Raw genomic sequence first — 27994 nt, forward strand, 5'->3', positions numbered from 1 at the left:
AAACAGAAGGCTTGTCTTTCATACGTGATCTTCAAGGCAAGCACTTTGTTTGGAAAGCTATTAAACGTTCACTACTCCAATGTGATCCAGATACCAAATGGAAGCCCGAGCAGTCAAATGGACCCATGACCTGCTGTGTCTCTGCCCAGGACGAGGCCAGAGTCAGGAATCTGCTGCTGGTTTCTTAAAGATGGTCTGTACCTGAGCTCAGTGCATGGAAAAGATTGAGGAGGATGACAGTGGAAATCAACCCCAGCCTCCTGACAGTGCACTCAGGTGTGCATCTGTTCCCTGATTCTGTGTTGTAATTAAAAAGAATAATTTTTACATATTTAGTTATTTTTCCATTTATCCTGATCTGATGCCTGAATTTGAATGCAGCTGAAGTTAAGGGTACTAATTAATTGTGAATCACTCCAATACTTGAATATGAGGCCTCTCGAGCCTAATGTGCAAATTTATGTAAAAACAATGTGAAAATTAGAAATGCATTGGCACATTTTTTTTAACCAGAACTGTAGCGTTCTGTCTAGTCAAACAGACTGCTCATTTGCAAGTTGTCTATATGCAAAGCGTTCTGCCCCTGGGAGCCTCAAATCTCCTTAGCAAGTCGTCTGAAATTTGAGAACAGCTTTGTTCTGAACCCGCTTTCTACTCTCTTCACTTTCTCTCCTCTGCTTCTAGCAGTGTGGACTGAAGGCTAAGTACAGATTTCACCTGGCAAACAGCAGCAAGCAGGGCCCAGAATAGGAAGCCCACCCTGAGACCAAGCCAAATCACCTGCCAGTCAGAAAGCCTCAAGTTTCCCATTGCAGGCCAGACCCGGTGAAGTGAAAGAGGCTGTTGGTGGGTAGGTCCTAGGCTAACTCTCCGGTGATGGTTGAGGTTAAGGCAGGGCAGCCGCTTTGAAAGCCCATCACCACTGCCCGTGTGTCAGGCTTTCAATTCTGCAGCTGCTCACGGCCTCGCCTGGGCGTCGTGGGAATAGCCAGAGCTGGCAGGTGCCGGGGTGCAGCGGCAGGGGGAGCATTTGGCTCCCCTGCCCTCGGCTGCCTGGCATCTGAGCCAAGAAGTGGGCCGGAGGGCAGTGCCAGAAGATGCTAGCAGGAGGCCGGCAGGGCAGGGCCAAGTCATTCCACATGTGGGAGTGGCAGGGGAGTCCTTATGGGAATTACCTAGCTAATCATTTAGCTGTGGGAGCAGAGAGGGTAGTGACAGAGACGGGAGGATTTCCCAGGAACTGGCATGTAGTCAGACAGAGCTAATGGCAACCCACCCATGCCAACAAAGGCAGCCCTGAAGCGTGACAGCTGAAGAGGGGCACCCCTGGGACAGGAGCTGCACCAACAATGAGGGTGAATCACTGTCACCCCTTAGGGACACTGCACAATGTTTTCCCAGCAGCACAATCCCAGATCGAAGGGACAGCACCGCTAGGCCCCCAGCAGGGGGGGACATCTGACACAACTGACTCCTCTGCTTGGTGCTCACAGCCCACGTTTACTCAAGGTATGAAAAAGGTAATTCCCCATACTGAGTTGCTCTGTAAATGCTGTTCTCAGTTGTAACCAGGAAGCTCAATTTCCACCAGCTTCGGTGCCATGGTCATCACCCTGACGTTGGTATTCTATGGCCTTGATACTCACAGCGTGGTCCCCTGGCTTGGCATCGTCACCATCAACTCTGAGCTTGTTGGAAATGCAAACATCCTGGGGCGCACCCTAGACTTCCAGAATCAGAATCAGCACTGTAACAAGATCCCTGGAGGATTCATGTGTTTTGAGAAGTTCTGTGCTAAGGTACTTCTCCTCATTTTCACCAAGCCAAACTGAGTTTCGTGGGGTCCAGTTATCAGCTGGGTAACTTTGACTAAAGCACTTCATTTCCTTGACCCTCAAGTCCTCATCTGTAAAATGGGTATGCTCATCCTACTTAATTTAACATGATGCAAGTAAACAACAAATTAGAATTTGTCCTATAAACTGAGAATCTTGATCTAAATACTCAATTTTAGGGGCGCCTGGGTGGCACAGCGGTTAAGCGTCTGCCTTCGGCTCAGGGCGTGATCCCGGTGTTCTGGAATCGAGCCCCACATCAGGCTCCTCTGCTATGAGCCTGCTTCTTCCTCTCCCACTCCCCCTGCTTGTGTTCCCTCTCTCGCTGGCTGTCTCTATCCTGTCGAATAAATAAATAAAATCTTTTAAAAAAATAAAATAAATAAAATAAATAAATAAATACTCAATTTTATTTTCATGCTGCATCTTGACCCAATAATTATATATAAACTCCTGAGAACAGGAACAGTCTTCCCTCTACCTTTTTTTAATTTTTCTTACACACCAAGTATAGTTTTCTGCCTACAATGAGGTTGACTACTTGACATTTACAAAAATCAACCTCTCTTGAAACCTCCAACCACCGCCCCCACCACAAATAAAAAATCTGATTTCAATTCCTGACTCCAAGCACAAAGAGCTCCTGTCACTCTGACCTAATCCTCTGAGGTTCATCCCTCTAAATAATTGTATTGTCTCCATCTAAAACAGCACTTTGTTACCATGGCGACACACACATAATCACTTGTGTAATTGAGGGTGGCTCTACTAGCCAGCCCCCTTTCCACCAGACAACACAGAAAACATTCTACCCTCCTGCATGTTACTCTCCCATAGGTTTGCTTCAAGACCCTACACGTTTCTCAAACTTACATATACTTTATGAACACTATAGACCAATAGGAGCAGACCCACGAATAAGGTAGGAAGACAATTTGGGGGAGGAAATTGGAGTCTGGGTCCCAGTTCAGAGCCTGACACTGTTTGGCAATTTAACTTGTCACAGGATACTCGACTTTTCAGGACCCCACCGCCCCCATCTAAAGAGAGGTAAGGGAACAACGGGGTTTCCTACGGCTTCACCCTCCACTGTTCTGTCATTTGCTGATTTATTTCTAAGTGTCATTAACTGACATTATTTAAGAAACCTTCTGAGCATTAAACATTAACACAGCTCTTTTTCTATGGCACGGTTCATTATCATGCCAATAAATGATTAATTACAATTCTCTGACCGGACCAATAATTTGGCAGGACGTTTATGATTCATAACTTGTGCTGTGTTGTAATGTTACCTCTGAAAACTGACATACTAGCATTTATTGTTTTTTATTGCCTCTCCCAGGTGGCTTTTGAAAGAGAAAGCCAAGTGACACATGTTTAAGAAGGGTTTAAAAGTTTGCCGTGGTTGGATTAGGCATTATTTATCTAGTGAGGAGAAGAAGATTGGTACTTCTGTGGACTTCTGTGACCATCTGAGCAGCAAATCCAGCAATGAATAATTCAACGGGCTGTCCGGCCAGTGCGACAGTGTGCAATGGCACATCCTGTGTGGTAACTAAGAAAAATTTCAATGAGATTCTCAGTGTGGTACTGAGTACTGTCTTGACCATCCTCTTGGCTATGGTGATGTTCTCCATGGGATGCAATGTGGAAATCAAGAAATTCCTAGGACACATAAAGCGCCCGTGGGGCATATGTGTTGGCTTCCTCTGTCAGTTTGGAATCATGCCCCTCGCAGGATTCATCCTGTCAGTGGCCTTCGACGTCCTCCCCATCCAAGCCGTAGTGGTGCTTATCATGGGGTGCTGTCCCGGAGGAACCGCCTCCAATATCTTGGCCTATTGGGTCGATGGAGACATGGACTTGAGGTAAGCTATCTAAACCTCTACATACTGCAATCACATTGACTTAATCTTTTCAGAAGCCCATGGCACTGTGATGTCCCTCCCACCTGCCACTGATCTAGGGTACAACTGAGGAATTAAACAGAAGAGAATGAATGGATTCCCTCACCTCCCTGTACCGCTGTTTAGCTATTGGGATTTGGGGGTGATACTGGGTAGTTGTGCTTTTTAATCTAACTCAGCTGACAGGGAGTTGGATAATTGCCGCTTCTCTTTGGGAAAAGATTCAAAGCTTTTCAAAAAAGAAATGCTTTCCGAGCCACAAGTATACCTGAGAAAGTTTCCCTTGTCGGTACCAGCAAAAAAAAAAAAAAAAAAAAAAAAAAAACAGAACAAGCCAACCTTTGTCTATGGTGATGAGAAGTTCTGAGTGCAATCATGAAATCAAATTGTTCATTACACAGTAGAATCTATGCTGAGACAATGGTCAATTCCACAAATACAGCCAGTTCTTTGAACAAGCTTTTTCCTGGTATAAAGCCTAAGGAAGAATTTGTACGTTTGCTTCACTTCTACTGGCATTAAAAGAAAACAAGAAAAAAAAAAAAAACCCTACAGCAGCTTTTTTTTAATTATGCTTACCTTACTATAAAATAAACAGAAAATGGTTTCTCTGCTTCCCACAGAGTAATCTAAATTGCAATGTTTGCCCAATTCATCCTGTGCCAGTCTGAACTAGCTCTGAGGAAAAAAAAAAAACAACTAATGGAAATAAGACGAAGCATTAATGTGATGAGACCGAGAATTTTAATGCTTTAGGTTGAATAGAAAAATGTCTTTTTCCTTACCTGACAATTCCTCATTTCCTGGGAAAGGTATGCATTTCTGCAAAGCAGCCAGGTGTTAATGTAACGAGTGCTTATTAAATACTATACAGTAGGCAATCAGCTCTGTTAATCACCAGCTACTATATTCGGAAGAGAGAAGCTTAAGGTATAGAAATGTAACCACTGCAAAATGTGAAACCATATTCCACGTTGATCCATTGCCTACTGAGCAATTGGGAGCCTGCCATCTCATCTCGGTTGGTGCTGATCCTTCCAAAGCTTTAGAAAAGCCACACCAACTGTGTGTCTGCACTTCATACATTTTTCACTTAAGGAAATACCATATCCTCCTTGCAATAGATTTTTTTTTTCCCAAAGAAGTCCTGTAAAGAACAAAGGATGGCAAGTGGTGTTCAGGGTAGCTAATCTGTGAACCACCACATAGCAATAAAGTCCTTTCAGACTTCAACTTCGTTTGATCTGGACATAAGCACTCAGAGGTGACGATTCTCAAAGCCAGCACCCACTACACCAAGGGGAGTGACCTGAATTGAATACAGGACTTTGACGCCCGCTGAACAGCTTTTACATAATATTTGCAACTTTTCAGCAAAATGAAAGAGTCTTCTACCTCAAGGTAATGCCACATGTGTAATCATTTTGTAAGATGGAAAAGTATGCGTGATGCTGGGTTATTTGGCAGTTGAAACAGATTTCTTCCTGCAGGCTAAAACTGTTGGGACCTAATCTAAAAGCTCCAACTTACACTTTTCTGTGGTCTTAAGGAAATCTTATTTGTCTTGAAACAGATGATTATGTAATCCTATCTACCTCGTATAACAATTCCTATAAAAAATAAAAATATTAAAAAACAAGAACCAAAGTAGAATTTGAAACCTTGATAGGAGACATCCAGTGTATATGAATCGTTCAGCAAGTAAGTCAGAATTATCCCTGAATGGGACATAAGGCACTGAAATTTTTAATTTTCGTTCTGGAAAGTGTGTACTCCACAGATCCCCCTTGTCCTGCAATAACAAAATAACACCAACGGCTCTCCGGTCCAGCTGTCCCCTTGCTAGCAATTCCACCTATCCAGAACTCAAACAAGGCCCAGTAAAAGACTCTACACAGCCAAAATAAATCCTGCTTAATCTCGTAAATGTTCCTTACACAGGGCCTTCTTAATCTCCTAACCCTAGAGCTCTACTGTGCTATTTCCCAGCACCAAGAATGAAAATAAGAAGTGGGGCGGGGAACGGGGCACCAGAGGGGCAGGCCTGTGTCCCACAGCAGCAACTGGCCCAGAAAGCCTGACCTCAAGAGAGAAGACCCAAAATGCCGGCAAAGCAAAGAAGGCAACCACAAGACACGGCAGGCTCTGCATCACTGAATCTAGAGCCAAACAGCTCTATAAACACAGCACCCAGCAGACATTGCTGTATTTCAGCAGAGCGAGTAATAACGCCTATCACAACGGCTCATAATCATTGAAAGGAGTTAAATTATGCCACTGTGTATGATAATGACATTACGTATCGCATATGTTAAAGGAAAAAGTGTTCAAATATTGCTTTAAAGCAAATTAGGAGATTATCACCTCAGCTATCGGGAACCAGTTTTCCAACACTTTCTATTCTTCTGGAGTCAATTCTGTCCTCTAAGACCTTTACCTTCTTCACTTCCACTGGAACTCCAGCAATGGCAGCCAAGATAGGATTGTTTATACCAACAGGTATCTGTCCTGGTTACTAGCTGCTGGAACAGATACGACACAATACCAGCTAAACCACTCCATCTACATCAACCTTCCTGGATGTGGTTTCTGGGAGTAGAAACCACATCATCTCCCCCTAGGACCCCCTGTCCCCTCCTCAGCCCCACTCCCATCCCCCCTTACCCCATTGTCCCCCCTCAAACTCTTGCCCCCCCATTCCTCCTCACCCTACCATTTCTTCTGTACCTGGGAAGCCATTGCATTTTGCAATCTCTAGTGGAAAAATAAATAAATAAACACAACAACAGCAAAAAAGCAGACAGTTATCCTTAACAAAATTATAGACATTGTTCATTGAAATAGAGCAGGTGATACTTCAGCTCCTTCTCAGATCACTCCAGCCTAGAAAATTGTTGCAGGAATCTGATTAGTGTACAGGTATTTTCACCTGTTCCAGCTGTGCGGTGGGTATCCTATGCACAAAATGGTTCTGGGAGAAATGAAGGTGAATCTGCTGGTGGCAGGATCCACAGCTCAGGAGACACAGAGATGTCTGCCTGCTTTGTGCCTGCTGTATTCCCAGAGATCCCCCATTTTCAAACCTTCTTTCTTTGCAATGACTTCAACCACACCATGCAAGGACTTTTCCTTCTCGTTTTCCTTTCTTTGACTTCTTCTTTGGGGAATCCCTGAATCCCTGCTTATGCATCCTTTCTTCCACTTCCCCCAATTCCTTCACCACCATCTGTTAGCTATATTCCGTTAACTATTTTCTAGTGTTAATAGTTTCTAGATTTTCCTTCCACGTCCTTTGTTCTCTGGTTAAAGATTGTTACATTTTTCATCTTCCAGGTCAGTTTTCATGGTTACTTCAGTTGTTCAAGATCCCCAAACCTCTGGCTTATCACAAACTCAAAGCAATCTCTCCCATTTAAACCACAAAAATATCCAGCTCCTCTTTACTCTAAGAGCTAACCTAACACCGTTTGACTTTTTCTGTTTTTCCCTCTAAGTAACCAAGTTTTGTTTCTCTCATGTAGTATTTATTTTTATTTTACTAGCTAGTATTGACTAGGTACTACCAGGAGTCATACACCAGTACCAGTATTCCACATACACTGGTGTATTTAATCCTCAAGATAATCCTCTTGAGGTCAGTACTATTATTTTCTGCATTTGACAGATGATTAAATTAAGGCTCATAACCTTCACCAAAGTCACAAAGGCAGTACACGTCAAAATCAGAATTTGAATCCAGACCTAACCACTTATCCCCATCCAGACTCTTAACCTTTGTTCAACATGGTTTCTATCACTTATCACATCACCAGTTTCTAGCACCACCTGTATACACTTTGTTTGATCTTTCAAATTTGGTGTTTTGCTTCTAATATGATAACACTCTTTGCATTCTTCACCACTAATGTCACCAAATTCCTCAACATTTACTGAATTCTCATTTATTGTTTTTATTTCTAAAAAGAACAAAAGAAACAGTTATCCTTGGTAGTTAATAGAGCTAAAGCCGAAAATTAAAGACAAGAGATTTCTTTTTTTTTTTTTTTTTTTTTTGCTTTTCTTACTTTTTTCCTCATTCCAATATAAACTTGTGGTAGTATTTCTATTGTTGACATCATGCTTCTTCTAAAATTTCAGATTTCATTCATATAAAATGATTTTTTTCTTTTGCTAATCTATTCCCCTACATTGCTTCCTAAAATTATAACCTGTGAATTTTTTTTCATCTCATTTTGAGTGGTTTGATATTGTTCTCATGTTACTTCAAATGGCATCAACTTCCGGGCCATACAGTCCCTTGTACTTCTGCAATGCCTCCTGGTCAAGGTGGCCCACTAAAGCTAGACCATTCCCTTCTCCAACTGCTGACTTGTCCTTCTTCATGGTCCTCAAGAAACTACTCTTGCCAAACTCAAACCATGGCACAACTTCATAAATTGCCTTAGCAATAATTCAAAATTGATGCTTTCCCAAAGAAATTTGAAAGAAAAAAACAAAGAGAGAAGCAAACTTCCTTCTAGACATTGTTCTCATAGTTTAAAACAAAAACTCTTGGCCTTCTCTTTCTATACGATCCAGGTAGTGAACACTGCTCCCTTCGTGCACCCCCTCCTGTACTCTCCACTCTGGAAAGTACACAGACATACTGGAATAAAAGTGATTTAATTACGGCGATAACATTAAATCCATTCTAATTTTTTTAAATAAAAGATAAAAAAGAGAATGTCAAAAGAAGGGAGAGATTTACAAGCTCCAGTATTTTAATTATAAGTAGGACTACTTCTGAAAAGTATAGTGTGGTTTTGGATTCTGCCTTAGCATCCCTTTTTTGTATCTAAATTAAGTTAACCTGTCACCATAATAGATGGAACTTCTTGGAAATGTTTTTCATACATCTCTAGCATTGGTTGGTGTTATACTATTTAAGCTCCATTAACACAAGTATTTTTTTCCTAAAATCTTTAAATGCATTTTAAGTGAGGTCATAACCAGTTTTTTTTTTAAAAATGTTATTAGGGAAGTTAAGCCCCCTGATAAACATTATTTCCACGACCCTTTCTTTATTTTCTTGTCAAAACTGCTTATTTAGATACATTAAAATGAAATTCCTCACCCCCAGCTGTTTTCCTTAGCACTGTGTGGTGTGGTTGTTGGTGTTTGGGGGGGGCGGGGGGGATGGGGTGGGGGCACAGGTGATGTAAATAATTTCACATTTTCTTCCAAGTCCACATATAATACCTTTAAGAAATTGCTGCTTTGATAGTCTCCAATGCTACAACTTTTGGAGAACGACCTTTCAGAAAAATTTTTCCAGTTTCCTGATTCTGTATTATGCCAGAACACCACACACACACACACACACACACACACACACACACACACACTCTGGCTGGATGGCTAAAACAGTAACTGACTTTTAATAAGAGCCTTGCATTATTCTAAGTACTGGACTCATTGGGTCATTAGTCCTCACAGCCTATGAGGTGGCGACAATTTTATCTTCATTTCACAGATAAGGAAGCTGGCAAAGGGAAGTCAAGTAAATTACCCAAAGAACGTAGCACTGATGTAGTAAGTGGCCACGCCTGCTTCCAGCCCCGGCAGTGTCTGGCTTTAATGTCTGGCCCAGACATTTAACAGCTCGGTTCCCCAGAAGGAGAATGTGCCTGTGTACACATGGCCCTTTGACAGGACCAGGAAGACCCACTACCCAAAAACCTCTCTTCCGTCCCACTGTCACATTGCTGAAAATAGCACCATTCTGTATAAATTCTTCCACGTCAAAAGCCAAAGTCCACTTACCCAGCCAGGTCTGCTCACTAAAACACAGATGCTCTCAGGAGAATAGTATCAAACCTGGTTCTTCTGAGCACACATTTGGTAAATTTCTCAGCAGAAATAGAATCCAGTCCTCCCCTGCCTGCTTGCATATTTTCTTTCATTTTTTTTAAGTCAGCTTCCTCTTTCTTTCTCAAGCCACAGGCATTGGGGCAATATTCTGTCTGCCTTCAAAAAGAGACACTGAGGCTCCCTCCCTTGGACATGTGTTCTCCTCCAAGGACCAGGGAGGCCCATCTCATCTCAGTACTGACAGACACGGCAAAGCCCCTAAAGTTTTGGCTGGTATAGATGTGTTTTCTCTTCTCTGATTGGAGGTCCAAAGGGTGGCATGTCCAAGCACCTTGTACCTTTTTTAACAATAAGTTTAAACAGTCATTAACTATCTCCCCTGATCCTCGAGAACCCATGGGGAGGGAGGAATGACCCAAGACAAAGTAGAAAAACAAATCCGGATCTCAGCATTTTGCCCAAGGCCGGGACCTGCACAAAGATGGGCACGTGTCTGTGTCCATCCATCGGCCTAGATGCTGCTGCCACCGGAGCGTCTTTTGCGGGACTTCCTAATCACGAATTGCACCATGAAGTAAGCTCTCCCCCTAGAAAGCCCAGGTGGACAAATCAACCTGCCCGTTTCCTTTCAGCATCAGCATGACGACATGCTCCACGCTGCTTGCCCTGGGAATGATGCCACTGTGCCTCTTTATCTATACCAAAATGTGGGTCGACTCTGGGACGATCGTCATTCCCTTTAATAACATAGGTAAGTAAGTCATCCTTCTGCTAGAGTTCTGAATATTCCCCTCTTATTGTCTGTTTATCTTCAGGACAGGCTCAGACCCAGCTAGTATTTACCTCCTGCGCCAGCCCAATCAGGATTTCATTACAAGTCACGCCTGCGTTTCAGTGCAGGTTGGCAGAATCTAAATGCCAAATCTTGACCCAAGGTCAAGGGAAAACTTGCTATTCCTTCATTGCAATCAGCAGAAAGAGGGGCTGACTTAAGGCACAGCCGTCTGGACCTCAGGAAGCCAAGACTGCTGGGGCACAAGAGGCTCTGTCCTTCCCGTAACCCACAGTACAATTAGTTCATGGGAACATGAGTTTCCTCCCAGACACTCAGATCAAAGAAATATTAAAAAAAAAAAAATCCACTAATGATTTAAAATTAGGGCACCTAGTAAGCAATCGTGAGTGTGGCACTGGGAAACTACCAGATGAAACATATTGCAGATAACACTCGACTGAGCCACCTCTTGATTCAGAAGTTGATTTACTGCCACAGTGTATCCCATGCCCCAGGAGTCGAGTCTGCTAGTCGTGACTCTGTCTCCACTCATGTTGCTCCCAGATGTTCACCCCCACCCCAAAGGGGCTGTTTTTCTGTTTCTGGGACAACAGATGACAGTGGGAAATTAAGTCATTTGTGTAACATGGGATCAAGGGTAAGATGAGACAGTTCCTGGCCTTCCCAAACTAGGCATTTCCCACAGAGCCGTAGTCATAAAAGATGAGATACAGGTGAGATAGCGCATACCACCAGGTACATAGCGTGCTGCATAGTCATTATTCAGCTGACGGGCTGCTTCAGGAGGTGTGGGTGTCCATTGAAGGGAGCTTGGTGTAAGCGAAGCTAAGTGATGACTCAGAAGGATATTTGTAAAGGAATTCCTGTTGGCATGGGAAGCTGCCCTGGACTCATCTAAAATCTTTTCTATTTCTACAAAAGATTGTTTCTGTGATAAAAACAGGATTGGGGTCTACACAACTGAATTAGAGCAAACTTTGAAAACACTAATCAGGGACAACCTGTATTGGCACATCTTACTCAATTTGGGATTTTTTTCTGCACAAGGTACTTCTACTGATCTGGGGAACTCCTTCATACCAGAAAGAAGCTCCTGCAAACAGGTTTTAGGGTGACCCTGCAGAATCAGTCACCTGCTATGCCTCATGCTCCTTAACTCTCAGCCTGCTCCCTGGGAGGGCATCTTCCTTCATGTCAAACCATGTAGACTGCTTGTATGGTATGCATTGTAGGTCTCTCAAAGAACGTGTCTGCTGAGTAAGGAGTTTAATTCTATATTACTTATTGTTTTAAAAAATACTTTAAGCTTTAAAATATTCTCCTCTAGATATTCATTCCTATTTGGAAAACATTCCATGGCACTATTGAATGATTCTAACTATAGTATGAATGACTTATAGCACATCCTTTAATGTGAATAAATTTTGAAAGAAAGAGAACATGAGAAAGAGTAATTAGCACCTCAGTGGAGGTAAGGGTCATCAGAAAAGAGGTCAGAGCAAAAAAGAAAGAAAATAGAAGAGGAAAATAATTTTTAAAAAATTTAATGAGTTTGAAAAACAAAGATATTAACTCTGCTTATTTACCATTTTGCCCAGACTTGTTTTCCAATCTAACTTTCTTGTTATTGGTCTGTCTAGTCCTTCAAGAAAACAAACAACCTAATTACTTCACAAGTTGTTCTCACTACTTTTCAGAGAAGTAAGTTAAGGTCCAGGGTAATGGTTTAATTTGTCCCAGATAAGCAGTGAGCTGGAAGTGCCCCCTGGGCTGCGCACGCTCTCTGTGGGCAGGACTGCCAAGCCCAGGCTCCAAACGATGCCCACCAAGCTCTGAAGGGGCAACACTCCCGCTGAGCCCTTCCCATGGGGGCGCTGGGGTGGAGGAGGGTGGCCGCACAGCTGGCATTGCTGAAAACAGCTGCAGCAGGTTGCTGCCCTGCCCCCCCCCTCCCCGCCGTCTGTTGGAGGGTGTCTAGCACCATGAACTATGCACCTGCTTCATCACCTAATTTCCATGGCAGCAGCATGAGCAAGACGTAACTCTACCCACTTCACAAACAGGGAAACCAGAGCACAGAGGGGCTGGATGGTTTGCACCGTCCCCACAGTCTACAAGGTTCCACTCTGAGTCGATCTGGCTCCCTAAGCACCCCGTGACTATCTGCCTCTCACTTTTATCCAACTTTCCTTCCTCCCATACGTGCTCTGTGAACTCGATTAAGGCCAAGTTATGGTTCACAGGGTGTAACTGCAAGCAGATGCTTTCCCATCTAACTGGACAGGCATGTGACACGGGCCGGGGGGAGGGAGGAGGTGGTGGGAGGAGTGTGCAGGCACTTAAGGAAGACGGAAAACAGCTCTGAGAAGGAAAGAGAATCTTTACCCCACTGGGGAGTCAAGAGTCACACCAACCCACCTCTCCAGGTGGGAGCCACACACTCTGAGTGTGAAGAAGGTCAAAGAGTATATTTTCTGGTCAACTTCTAGTCCTGGAAGAATTGTCCCTGGACTCATCTGGTCAGAAGAGGAAACACGGTTTGGGCAGGTGGTCCTGCTTGTGTGCTTATCCTGTAGCCTTGGGCCACCCGGAGGAGATAGACTCTTAGCGTGAGGGGCCCAACCATGGTGCGGCAGGGGGAGAGCATCGCTCCTTTCACAGGGTCAACATGTTAAAAATATATAGTGCCCAAGCCTAACCACCCTGACATTCCAAGCTCAGTATTTGCACCAATTTAAGGTACCACACTACAATCCATGGGTATCAAGATGGTTTTAATTTAAGGCCTACAAACATCACACAATTTAGGGAATAGTCTGGACACACCAGGGAGGAAGTCTCCCCCAAAGTAGCAGGATGTAAGGATACCCAAAGGGGATTTTTCTGGGGGCTCTCTCCAGTGCGCCTGCCAATGACTCTTTTCCATATCCTGTGTTCCACCATTTTCTCCCCATCCTGTCCTCCCATCTTTCTTTTTTTACTACTGTAGGTATTCCTGGCCATGACTTAATCCCTTTGAGAAATTTCTGGGAAAAAGTAACTGCTGACCTTTATATTGCCAGGAGGACCAGAAGGCTACAAAGAAATTATGTTTTCATCACTGTTGTGTTCATTTTAAATTCATATTTACAGCCCTGAAATCTAGAATCCATTTTCCAGTCCTCAATGAATCTACTCCAATGTTAAGCAAAAACCACTCTCAAAACTTTATTATTCAATTCCACTTTCCCCTACTGCTTTAAAAGGATATTTGAAAAAGAAACAGCCCATCAGGTGTTCTAAGTTGTTGGTACTATATTATATAAAAGCAGTGATTGGACCAATGAGTGTTAAGTAACATGGAGAAACAAACCACATGTCATGGGAACAGCAGTAAATTTAACACAGGGAAATTGAAGTATGACTCTTTTATCTGGTTGGGTGAGCACGTTCTTGCAAAGAATTATAATTACTTGAGAGGTCGCCAAATATATTATCTCACAGAAAATTTAAAGCATGCTTTTTCAACCTCTTCTCTCACCTCTCTGCTGTAGATTTGAATAACTGAGCTCGGTCTGAGCCAGAAGTCATTAGCCCATAGAATGCCTGGAGAATTTTGAACTTTTTGTTTTATTTCTACTACTGGGAAGTAACAGGGAGATGTAAAATATCTGTGTGTACCCCAGGACCATAAACATACACACGAACTTTAAAAAGGTATTTTTCCTAGGATATAACAATCTGAAGACCAAAGAAGCCAAGATTCCGACAAATTGAAACTAAGAAAGTGTCAGTATAAAGAGCACTAAAAAGGATTTATATCATCCATATTATCAGTGCTTTGCCAGTAATATGAAATTATTTACTGGAGTGGGTAAAGACAGAGTGTTGTTTTGCTTGAGTCTGTTTCGTGTGTTCAAGAAGGGAGACTGATCACGCTTTTTTCAAGCTGCTTACTCTGGTTTTCCTCTGTCTTGTGCTATGTGTTCTGCTGATGAAATGCCTCTTCTGTTATTTTTAGGTACATCTTTGGTCGCTCTTGTTGTTCCTATTTCCATTGGAATGTTTGTTAATCACAAATGGCCCCATAAAGCCAAGCTCATACTTAAGGTAAGCGTCCCATGCCAGGTTGCAAAGTCAAATGTTCCACAGGGTGAGTTCGAATAGTAGGTCTTTCCTGCTACCAAATTGGTTTTCTCATTATATCATAAATCTCCACCTAGGGAGACTTGACGTTGTTAGATAAGTCATCCACTCTTCTAGAACACCCTTCCCAGTCCCATCCACAGGGCAGAATTCTATGCCCACTTTGAGATACCCAATTCAAACAGTGCCTCCTGCTTTTACTCTACCCTGTACTCCCACAGCACTTGGCTCTGATCTCTGTTCTGTGGATCTGTGTTATAAAATAGACCTAGAGATCTGTTTTTTAAAACAGATTATATGTTTCTTGTCTCTGAATCCATATGGCCAGTTCAGCACCTGGCAACCGGTAGATATTAGTACCCATTAGTAATTAGTAATCATTCATTTCCCTTCACCAACTGTATTCTAGCTAGGTGAGATGGATATGGATAAAAGTGGTGTAAAGACACAGAGGATATAAATATCCAGACATTAATACAGATAAAGATATAGATAGATACAGATGTAGATATACATATATCCCACTGATCAGGACACAAAATAAGCTAGCCGGTGTTCTCTATTCCTCTGGACCAAAAAACAAAAACAAAAACAAAAAACAAAATTAAAAAAAAAAGAACAACTTATAACCTGCAATTTTTTTTTTTAACGTGAAAAGGAGAAAACAGTAACAACAGTGGTTTTGTTTGCATACGCTTTTTTAACTTTTGCAGTTTTATATCCTTTTCTCACTATCATCCTCATGAAAGGTGTCTAGGGCAAGATTTTATCCACAATTACAGATGCAGAAAGCAGGACTAAGAGAAGCTGTGTGACTTACCAAAGGAAAGAGAGCACAAGGAGTTGCATCTGAAGGCCAGGTCTTCCAGTTCTCGCTGACTGGGCTTTCTTCCTCTCCAACAAGGATAATTTGCAAGCCAGAACATCTTCTTCCGGCTAAAAGAGCACAGATATTAGAGGTCCTGCTATTTTCTTAAAAATGAGAACATAGAACAAGCACCAGAGTTTCCGGTGGGCTGACCACAGTTGTCAGGAGAGGCATACACAGAGCAGTGACTTCACTATCACAACTGTTGGGTCTGCTTGTGTCTTCCTTCCAGGTTGGGTCCATCACGGGCGCAATCCTCATCGTGCTCATAGCTGTGGTCGGAGGAATCCTATACCAGAGTGCCTGGATCATCGCTCCCAAACTGTGGATCATAGGAACACTATTTCCTTTGGCCGGATACTCTCTAGGATTTTTACTGGCCAGAATAGCTGGTCAACCCTGGCACAGGTATGGTGTTTTGGTAAATCAGACTGGGAATTTTCTTTTGTAATAACTATTGTATGCATTTGTTAGGGCTGCTGTAGGGAAGTACCCCAGACAGGGTGGTGTAAACAACAGAAATCTATCGTCTTACAGTTCTGGGGGTTAGAAACCCAAAAATCAGCCTGCCAGCTGGACAGTTCCTTCTGATGGATGTCCCAGGAATATCTCTTTGGTTTGAAGATGGCTGTTTTCACGTTGTCTTTCCTCTATGAGTGTCTCTGTGTCCAAATTTCCCCTTATTATAAGGATACTAGTCATACTGGATTAGGGCCCACCCTAATCACTTTACCTTAACTAAGTATATCTGTGATGACCCTATTTCCAAATAAGGTCATATCCCGAGGTCCTGGGCATTAAGACTTCAGCATATGCATTTGGGAGGACACAACTCAACCCATAACAGCTGTAAATACTGATAACAAATTCAAAATTTTTCACCTATAATAACACTCACCCCATTTCTGAATATGTCAAGATATAGATTCATTCATTCCTAAATTATACAAGCCCCCCAGAAAGAAAATACTGACCGCCTCTCTGTTGCTCAAATGCTTGGGGACCATTCCCCATACAATGTAGACTGAGCCCTTCCAATGTCTCATATTCTTATTCTCCAAGCAGAATAACTTCAGCAAAAGCACTTAGGCTGGCCTTATCACACACAAGGGCTCCTCCAGCCAGCAGCAGGATGGACTCACCAGCCCAAGGTGCTGATGTTAGAACTGGGGTTAGCATGTGTCTGGTACCAAATAGAAACTTTTCCTCACCTACCAGCCCTTCTGAATCCATGGGCAGAAAGCAAAGCGGGTGTCAGCATGGGAGCACATGACAGGTTGGGAAAGAGATGAGCAGTACTGAGTAGTGGGGAGTGTTACAGGTTGTCAGGCTAACCTGGGCCTACCACTTACTGACCTTGGGACCTCAGGACAGGCGCTCGCTCTTCCTCTGATTTTCTCATCTGTAGAATGGGGGCAATGACACCTACCTGGCTGATTTTTTATCAAGATTTAGTCAGAAAAACAAAACCAACTTAAAAATAAAGGAACTTTAACAAATACTCTATCTTGAGTGTTTTCTCAGCCCCTGCTCTGTGCTCTGCACTGTTACCAAGGGCATAATTGAAAAGAGTGAAATGAGCCTATTTTGAATTTATAGAACATCAATATAAATGATCCTGTTCTTGTCATATCTATATTTTTTATTTATAAATATCTGCTTTAAATGTATATGTATTATTCAATATGTAATTTTATTTATATTGAATAAATATATTACTTATTAATAAAGATTATGACATCATATAAATATTCTCTCTATATAAAAGGATATATACGTACATTGCACACATATATACATATATATATACACATATATAAAGATATACACAGACATATATAGACACACACATATAGATCTATTCCACTGCTTAGGGGGGCAAATAAGCCAGTCAGTGTTCTTTGTTTTTCTGGACCAAAAAAAAAAAAAGTGTTATAATCTCTAAATTTTTTTTAATGAGAAAACAGGAACAACAGTGGTTTTGTTTGTATATGCTTTTTTAACTTTTGTAGAGTTTCATATTCCTTTTCTCATTATCATAACAATCATAAAAGGTGACTAGGGCAGGCACAGTTGGGTGGCTCAGTTGTTTAAGCATCCCACTCTTGATTTTAGTTCAGGTCATGATCACAGGGTCCTGGGATCAAACCCACGTCGGGATCCCTGCTCTGTAGGGAGTCTGCTTGTCTCACTCTCCCTATGCCCCTCTCCCACCCGCTCTCGCGCTCTCTCTCTGTGTCAAATAGAAGGATAAATCTTTAAAAAGAAGAAAATATAACTAGGGCAGGATTTTTCTATGTATATAGAGAGAATATTTATGTAGTATATAATAATATATATTAAGAAGTTATATATCTATGTAGTTTAAGTAAAAGTACATGTTGAATAAATATATACATTAAAGCAGATATAAATATATACACATATATGTACTTTTTCCATTGTATCTGCTTTTATTTTGAGAGAACGAGAGCACAGGTGCATGAGTGCAAAGTGGGAAGAGGAGAAGGAGCAGAGAGAGAGAGAGAGAGAAAATCTTCAGCAGGCCCTACAACCAGCATGGTGCCCTACGGGGCTCAATCTCACGACCCTGAGATCATGTCCTGAGCCAAAATCAAGAGTCAGACACTTAACCAACTGAGCCACTCAGGCACTCCCACATTATATCTGCTTCCAAAGTTATACAATAACACAGCAACAAATACTGACCATAAAAGCATAAATTCTCTTAATGTGTCTCGTAGGTGCCGAACAGTTGCTTTGGAAACGGGGATGCAGAACACTCAGCTGTGCTCCACCATCGTGCAGCTCTCCTTCACCCAGGAAGAGCTCAACGTCGTGTTTACCTTCCCGCTCATCTACAGCATCTTCCAGCTGGTCTTCGGAGCAATATTCGTAGGAAGTAAGGAATAATGCTATGCATATCACTGGTGATGTTCTTCCTTGAGAAATCCTTGAGTTGCTAAGATAGCATTTTTTTTTTAAATAACCTTTTTGTAGCGGTGAATTATAATAAGTTAATTTAAATACCCTTTTTCTGGCAGGAAAATAAATGGGTGGAAAAAGTCACCTATAATGTTATCATGACTTCCCCACTACCGATGAGAAGACTGCAATTCTTTCAGAAGGTTCTAGTAAAGATTATTTATTTATTTTTAGATATTTTACATATTTATATTTTTTTATATTTATGTATTTTATATATTTATTACTTTTCAACGAAAAGTAAGAGAGGTCAATTCTCTCCATCAACTTTCTTTTTCTCAGTAATTAGGGAGGCATATTAACCCGTTAGGGCCATTTTATATGTGCCTCTCTACATGCTTCCAGGAATCCTGAACTGGTCATTTTTTCCAAAGCATCATCTTGACATGCTTTGTAAATATAGGATATTTATCCAAAACAGTGGTATACAAGGGATATTTATCAGGCTAAGTTATATTGGAAGACAGATAAATATGCCCTTGTGCATATATGAAGTAATATCCACATAATTGGAACAGTTAAAGCAAACATGTTCCTTATTTCCAGTCCTAGGAATAGCTAACCTGATTTTTAATTTTCCTCTACTGTAGCATACAGCTCTGATCCTCAGCCCCTGCCACCTGCTGGCCTTCACCTAGTTAAAGCTTTCCTTACATTTTGTTCTCCAAGGACTAATACGTTTAACCTCTATTTTTAAACTTTTTTTTTCTAAATAAAGAGACTGAGTCTTAAGCTCACTGACTTTTAAGGGAGGTTATATACTGAAGGTGAAAGACACAAATAATGGGAATGTTAAGTTATAGAATGCGCGGAGGTGCAGTGTTGTTTGGGTTTGGTTTTACTTTGTTACTTCGCTCCGATAGGTATTGCACTTGCCTGTGGGCACTAATCCTTCTCTGTGCTACTGTCTAGAACGTTATTCTCAAAGCAGAGTTTTCTTTCTTGTATAAGACTCTCTGGATCCATTCGAAACTTTCCACTGATTTATCACTCACACAGGAGACAGGATCCATGGCCTAATTACCTTGTTGTCACGTATGATAGACATACACTCAATTTGGTATACCTTGAGAGTTTTCCAAATAATTAGCTAGTGATGTCTACTAGAAAGCCAGAGAAAGTAGACTGGTTGATAGAGCAATTAAGTGAATTTACTAGTTGAATAACTAACTCAAAAGGGACACATAGATAAGCTGAAGGAATGATAGGAAGGCTGGTACTGGTATCGGTCTTATACTTTCCCATATTTTTATCAATGAGAATAAAGATGAGGAAGTCATCTTTATTAATTACATGCAATGCCTGGAAACATATTTTGGTAAAAGGATTAGAAGTCTAAATTTTTTTGGAACAAGGAAAGAAGGAACGGAAAGGGACAGAGGGAGGAAGAGAGGAAGGACACAAGGAAGGAGAGAACGAAGGAAGGAAGGGAGGAAGAGAAAGAAAAGAAAGAAGGAAAGAAGAGAATAAACAATTTGGTTAAATAAAATAAGTGGTGTGTGTTGAAGAAGTCCCAGGTGAAAACAGTTTATATATAATAAAACTGTTAGGCTATTTTAATTAACTACAAGCTCAATTCATTAGATTCAATGGCTCAGTGGCTTCAAAATTAATATAGTGCTAAAGGGACCAACAAGGAGACATGGATCGTGACATATTAAGATCTTTGGAGCAGGCCACTGTCTCTCTCAGTTGTGTATCATGAGAGTTAACACTTCCTGAGCAGTAACTATTCTCCCAGGGCCATACTAGGCACCTTACTATTTTATTTCATTTAATGTTCACAATTCCCCTCTGAGATAGACAATATTACTATACCTATTTTAAGTGTGAAGTTCCAATAAATAATACTTTCTCTCCCTCTGTTGACTTTGGAACCAATTGAGAAGTAGAAGAAAAATCAGATATGTAGATAACAAAATAGTACTCTTATTACAGATAAAACTTACGTAGAAAATATGGTTCAAAATTGTGACTACATAGGCTGATTAACACCACCCACTCCACTGCCCCCGTATATGTGCACACAGCACGCATATACGCACATACCCTGCTCATCTCCCCTTGCCAGGAAGTCTGCCCAGACGAGCTGAGCTCTCAAAGATGCTGAGAAACAGCTGCCCCCAGAGACTAGCAGCCTCTCAGAAGAGAGAAAGGCTGATCACACATCAGCCAGGGCTCCCGCTTTGTGGGAAGGAATGAGTGAAGTCGGGGAGAGACAAAGTGTTATTCCAGCCCAAGTCCTCCCACCGAGAGCACTAGACCAAGGTCCTCGACACTGCATTTTAGCATGTATCAAATTTACTGAGGACTTCCATGACTGGGACATGGTGGGAACAGGTGCCCATTACTGTTCCTGGTGAGCACCACCTGCAGGGCTGATGGCCACAGCTGTCATGTGAGCAAGTACCCCCTGCGGGAGTGCACCCAGGCTTCGTGAACTACAACCATCCCTCTCGCCATGGCTGGCTGTGGAACTGAAGACCGCCTTCTGCTTTCTCCAAGCAACATGCAGCCTACAGAAAGCACAAGCCAATTTTGAGCCATAGATTGTAATCACTGTCCAAAGAACGCTTGCAGCTACTTGTTATGAAACTCCACTAACCTCCTGTGTATTGCTTTCTAGTGTACGTGGGATACAAGAAATGTTATGGAAAAAACAATGTGGAATTTCCAGAAGACAACGAAGCAGTCTCCGAGTCATCGCTCCATAAGGTGAATGAAGGATTTCAACCAGATGGAAAGTAGACACCGAGTGAACAAAAAAGAAGAATTCTAAAGTACAAACTTCTGTGATAACAAGATTTGTTTGTTTTGATGGGATATTTGGCAGGAAAAAGTTAATGTGAAAATTTAAATTCCAATTGAATCCATATATTGGTTTTGGTACCAAGTGACAGGCGGTCCAAATCCTTAATGTGACAAATATTTATATATATACTGTCTTTGAAATATGCCCACGAAATATCCTCAGACCTCCGACTAAAACTGACATTGGTAACACGGAGAAACTCGTAACTCCTGAACCGGATTCTTACCCAGAATCTCATAACCTGACTCTTTATATCTTAATATAGATGCAATGAACTATTATTATTATTACAAAGTGATCAAGATTTTCTTCAGTATTTATGATTGTAAAAAGATTGAAATTAATATCTTCCACTGACATATTAATTAGTACTTTGAAAATGTTGCAACCTATTTATTTATATAAACTTTGTAGTGTAACATGGACAATTATCTGACTTCTTGTATTAAAAAAAAAAATTAGCCTTCTCCAGTGACAGTCCAAAAGCAAAAATAAGAGAAAAGAGTTACTAAATAGAATTCAATCACCAAATTAGAATCAGACCCATAACTCATCAGCGACATTATACACATTGGCTGCACTGCCTCAGGAGAACAATGACGCCACTGGATTTTTTAGGAAAAGCAGAATTCTTTTCTATGGCTTGAATTTGGCAAAGAGCTCTTCAAGCTGTAGAGACGGACTTCTTCAAGGTTTGCCTGCAGAAGGCAGGTCTATTCAGCTCATGGGAAGGCCACATGGTAGGCATCATGGAGCGGGGAGGTGGTAGGAGGCTCAAAGACTGCAGAAGTACTGGAAAAAACCACCCCTACTCTAGCGGGTGAATTCAGTTCCGTGGGAAATCATGGGAAATGCAAGGAAAAGCACCAATAATAAAGGCCCATTTGAAATGCATGATAGGAGTCAGTTAGATGTTATCAATAAAAAGACTTAATGAGGGAGCCACAAGGGAAGTGAGTATTAAACGGTATTTGAAGAAGAGGACATGCCCTGGGCCCAGAAGCAGGAAGGGCATTGCCAAGTGAGTTCTCTGCATGCTGTAAGTAGGTGCCACAAGAGGAACAGGGAGGATTTGATCAATGGCAGCAGGATTTAATATCAAGGGGGAAACAACTGACCATGCATTGGATCTAATTGAATTTCTTTTCCTTCATTCTGCGGCAACAGCGGGGTACATTCTTAACTCAAATCATAGGGGTTTAGTTCTGTTTTCCATTTGGACATTTTCCCTGCCTCATAGACTTCCTTTCGAATGTTTGGGTTCCAAAGGGCTTTTTGCATTTGGATGGTGTGAGTTCAGATCCTGCTGGTGTTCCTCAGCATTAAAAGGACATGAAGATCAACCCTTAGCTTTCAATAGAGGGTGAGGGAATCTGCTTTTAAAATTGTAACATTTATGCCTTTTTATACGAGGTTCACATTTACAATTGAATAAAGCTCCTGTATTTTTTTTTCATCATTAGACAAATATATTAAAAGGGACTAAAGATTTTTATGAAGGGCCAGTAGGGGAGAGGTGGTACAGATTTTCCATTAGGGAGTTTCAAAGAATACGCTTCCAATGGTGCAAAAGAAGACTCTGGGTCTTAAGTACGTCCTATGCTTTCCTCATCAAACAGAAAACAGGCAGGTGCTCTAAAGCCACACTGTGAATTCAGATAATCATTTCAACACACCCAGAGTCAAGGGCCTGGATGCCAGCAGCTGAAGCAAGCAGGCTTTTCCTCCCTATAGGATCCAGATATGTGAGACAACACTTGGCTTTCTTACATGGTATGGTACCTTGTGAGTTGTGGTTTTTTTCCTTATGTGCTAGAGGGAAGAAAAATAGCTGAGCTTCGTAAAATGACAGCTCTCTATTTTTAAATGAGTTTGAAAAGCCGATTAAATTATGAATTTTATTGCCTCTGCAAGTATCATATTAAATGAATATTTTATTTTAAAGGCTTGAATAAATGAAAATAATTTTTGTAATGTTTGGTCTATTCGAGTCTTTGTGACAACTGTCAAGATTTCTTCACTGTTCAATTGTAGAGATATAAATAAGGTGGGGTTTCTCTAATATTAAATTCTTCTCTGAAAAGTGCCTGAAAGAAACTCTTAATTAAATACTCTAATATGTAGGTCTCCCACTGATACAGATTGAGGTTGTCCCCAAGCAAATCATACTGGGGGAACATTAATCAAAGACTTAAAAACAGTGTGACAATGACAACTGATTTAAAATAATAATAAAAGTATTACATGTACTTATAAATAAGACCACCATCACCTTTTATGAAAAATTTACATGTATACATACAGTAATATATATAAATATGAATATGAATGTATATGAACATATATATATTCACTATATATATGCATACATATTTAGAGAGACACAGAGAAAGAGACTTCAATTATGGTACCAGTGCATTAAAATCTCTCACTAACAGGACTAAAGGAATTCTGGATATGAGCCCCATCCGATTCCTCAAAGACATCACTCTGTTGTCCCTCTAGGAAACTTGACTCCCTTCCAGCAGGGGACAATTTATCTTTCTTGAAATATTTGACAACCCATTGCCTCTCAAGCATTTACCTCTTCAAAAACCACATTAGTTTAGCACAAAAGTCTTCATACTATGTTATAGATACTCCTGGGAGTTCACGAAATTGTCCAAGGAGTATGCAGGCACGGATAGGGAATCAGTTTCCATTTCTTCAATTTCCGTATGCGTACTTGCCCAAAACTCCCCTGCTTGAGATGCCCCACGGCTTCACTTGCCCTGGGTTCCCCCTCTCCACCTGCCCTTTCCTGGCAAGGCTCCCCCCTTGAAAAGGAAAGCCTACTCTAGCCACCCCTCATCTACCTATAGTGGATAAGCCCAGGGGATAAGATTTTTGAACACCAACTAAAGGATTAATTCAGAATATTAGTGTCTGTGAAAGGGTTCTTATCTTTTTAATGGATTACATACATATCTATTTAAGACTTTAGGAACAGGTATTTTTACCTGTGTTGGAATATTTTAAATACAGAAATACTATCGAGTGGGAGTGAAGACAAATTTCCATGAACATGCTAGAACTTCCATCTCCAACTTTTCACCCCCCCGCCAAAAATGCCTCACTCTTGAGGATAATCCAAACCCATATTGATATATTTGTTAGAACTAAAAAATCATGTCAGATTTTTTTTTTCTGACAGAGAGAAAGTCTGATTTGGATGATTGGTTTAACGAGGGCCCCTGTTTTGTCAATTAGGAAATATGAAGGATATTTTTCATAAATTAGATGAGCTAAATCTGCAGCTACACGGTTTTAAAAAATATATTTCAAATATGTGATAATACAAAAAGCATATTTTAAAAATAATTGACATGGAATATATAAAGACTCTTACAACCCAATAATAAGAAGGTAAGTAAGTCAATTTTTTAAATGAGCAAAAAAATTTGAACAAACAAGCAAAGAATAGCCATAAAGCAAATAAGTGCATGGCAATGGCAAATGAATGCAGGAAAAGGTGTTCAACATCATTAGTAGTTGGGTAAATACAAATTAAAACCACAATAAGATACCACTTAAATACCCATAAAATACCTAAAATGAAAAATTACTGATGACGCAAGTATTGATGAGAATATAAACAGTAACTCCCATAGATTGCAGGGGGCACGGTCACTTTCAAAACCAGTTCGCAGTTTCTTATAAAGTCAAGCACCCACTAACCATACAACAGCAATCTCATTCCTAGATATTTACCCAGTTACCAGAAGTAGAACACAGTAGTAGAAAGCTCAGGAGCCAGGACCTTGCAGAGGGGCTTGACTACAAGACGCACAAGGCAACATTTCGGGGTGATGGCACTGTTCTAAACCATGATTTTGGTGGTGGTTACACAACTTCAAAGACTTGTCAAAATGCATAGAACTGTACACTTTAAATTGGTGCGTTTTATTCCATGTAAATTATACCATTAATAAAGCTGGTTAAAAATGTTGTTGTCCAAGATGAAGCAGGGAAATTTACTACATGTTTCCCCACCTCTGAGAATATTGAGTTAAATTTGGAGCCTCTAAGTGAAAGAGTAACAGGCTCTAAGAGCTGTCAGACAAGTCTACTAAAGCCTTTTGTTCGTATACTTCCTAGAAATTAAAAGCTCAAGTTCCAGAAACATTTTGAAAAATAGGTTATTTCCAATTCTTTTCTTTCAACAAAACTGAAAAAGTTTCTCATTGAGTTGTCAACTCTTGCATTTAAAAAAAAAATGTTTTGAGGATAGACCACTGTGATTTTTTAGCATATAACTTGGAGGAAGTTCAAATTTGAAGGGCTATGAATACCAAATGCCCTTCCACTGTCATCTACCTGTTTATGTGCAACAAGGTTGATCAGCACTTAAGCCTAGAAAAACAAAAAAGAGGAACAAAATAGGTGATGAAGCTTAGGCACAGAGAGTTAAGGAACTTTCTCCATATCACACAGCTGGCAAGTGCAAAACTTGGTTTGAACTTGAGAAATTTGGCCACAGTGCTACACTAGATAATATTTGTCCACATGTGTGGAATTTCAAATATTTCATAAATGTGTTACTTTAGAATAAAACTGGACGGTGGAACTGGAATTAAAATATAAATTCAAGTAGAAAGAAAAATAATGTGAACTTCCCAAATATGAAAACAGAATTTGTCCATGTTTTTTTTAATTGGACAATGAGTATCATACCTATGAGGTATGCAGCTTCCATTAGATACATTTAAAAGTGATGTAACAATTTAAAATGTTCAGTTTTTTCAAAACTGTTATTTGTAACTATTGTCAGAAATCAAATTTGCATCTATTTAATCTTATTACGAGAAATGCCAAATGTCACCTAAAAATGTACAAGGTATATACATAGATTTTAAAAATTATTTAGAGGGTATGCAATATAGTTTCTTTTTTTTTTTTTTTTTTTTTTTATTCCAGTGTTCCAGCCTTCTCTTAACTTCCCAAGTATTGCATTTAAAAGTCTGGTCAGTTTTATAAAGATGGTAAGGGAAGCTAAGGAATGATTGTCCTTTCTGGAGATAAAATACACAGACACGCAAACACAACCATATGCCTCAACTATAAGCCTTCCTAACTTATAGACCTGGTGATTACTCTAACTGGAGATTCCTTGGGTAAAAAGTTCACCACACAAACATCTGAGGAAGCAGTGATGGTGGACGAGAGGAGGCTAATAGGTGTAGGGAACCGTCAAGACACTTTCTTCATGTAAGTTTTGCTCGGAGCACAAGGTGGCAAGTTCCATAAAAGCAATGATTATAACATTCAATTTGCCGTATCTCTTATCACAAAAGTAGCTCAATACATACCTGTGAAATTGAATACATTGGCCCTGAGTCAGATGATGAAAAATATTGCTCATTTTCAAGTCAAAAGAATCTTCCCCCACAAACTTAAATTTGAAAGTAATAAATAGAAGTGGCAGATATAAGGAATAGGAAAATTTTTAAAATTATTTTCAAGTAGTTATTCCCAAGTTATGTGTTGTAATATTTCACTTTGTACCTGGCACTATCATAATTTTTATTAATTCTCCCTAGATTATTAAAATTTTTAAAGGATAATTACACTATTCACTATTTGCTGAAACAAAAACGAAATCCTGCCATGTAGCAATCGGGTGGAATTGGAAGGATAGAAAACAAAAATTAAAATTACATAATTCTGACATGCAGTAGTTGTTTTTAAAGCTCTCAGATACATATTTATGACATTGGTTTTCCAACTGCACATGGAGTCATCATTCAGACTATTCTTTGACTATTGAGTAAATATGCATTAGGTGTGATTTTAAGCACTCATTATTAATTCAGCCAACCAGAACAAACCCATTAAGAGTGAGTCTATCTGGTTTATCAAGTAGATTCTTAGGAATGTGCTTAAATGTTATATTTATTCATCAGACCTCGCTAGAATCCCAAAGTCATGTATTCATTATGTCAGAGACTTTCAATGTTCTGTGTCAAATGATGTTCTCCAAAATGCTGAAGTGATAAAACAGGATTAAGTTTATAACCCAGGTGTTCATTCTCATGACATAAAAAGGGCCATGAATGACTCACCAACATTATAAAGAGCTTTGCTACCTTTGGTCTCTAAATGCCCCATACATTGTCTTCCCATTCTTCCAGCCCCCACCTCTCCATTCACACTAGAAATGATCTCTTTCTTTTTCACCTGGAGATTCTCCTGCTGAACCTGGAGAATTTTCCTCAAATCAAATAGGCATGCCTCCTGCAGGCCACTGGACAAAAGTCCACTGCTTGAAGCTGCTCTTAAATCCACCTTCCCTTTGGGAGAATTCTCCATCTACTTAGAGCCTGAGTAGGTGAGAATAAAAGCACTTGTCCACCATGAACTGGCATCTCTAAGGGAATCATTTCATCTTACATAACACTCATCACATGAACTAAGATGATAAAAACCATTTGATTTTCAGACTTGGTTATCTCCTTAGTATTCTATATTCTCACAGTTCTTATGATCTGCACTATCATTTGGCACTTCCCAAAGACTTATTTGGTTAGTTTTCTTCCTCCTTTTCCAAGCCTTATGAAGAGTTAGGGTTTGATGAATGTTCATTGAATAATGCATATTTTAAAGTATTATAGATCTTTAAAAGATTCAAAGTGTCTTCATTCCTTTTCCATACCACCTGGCCAAAGATTTCTCATTTCTGTGTTTCAAAAACCATTAGTCCTCCAACATATTATTTCATGACTCACAAAATATACCCTGGCTCCACACATAGGTGTCAGCAGCCCACTTACAGCT

General features: G+C 40.5%; 1 protein-coding gene across 1 annotated transcript; it reads left to right on the forward strand.

The window, feature by feature from the left end:
• Nucleotides 1-3234: 3234 nt before the first annotated feature.
• SLC10A2 (solute carrier family 10 member 2) lies at nt 3235-25590 on the forward strand. The gene is made up of 6 exons (XM_026493578.4): nt 3235-3706; nt 10228-10346; nt 14392-14480; nt 15617-15792; nt 18129-18286; nt 20996-25590. Exons 1-6 carry the CDS (start codon nt 3330-3332, stop codon nt 21115-21117), a joined length of 1041 nt encoding a protein of 346 aa, XP_026349363.1. The 5' UTR covers nt 3235-3329; the 3' UTR covers nt 21118-25590.
• The last annotated feature ends 2404 nt before the right edge of the window (nt 25591-27994 follow it).

This window comes from Ursus arctos, unplaced genomic scaffold (assembly GCF_023065955.2).
Source record: "Ursus arctos isolate Adak ecotype North America unplaced genomic scaffold, UrsArc2.0 scaffold_10, whole genome shotgun sequence".
NCBI classification, from domain to species: domain Eukaryota; kingdom Metazoa; phylum Chordata; class Mammalia; order Carnivora; family Ursidae; genus Ursus; species Ursus arctos.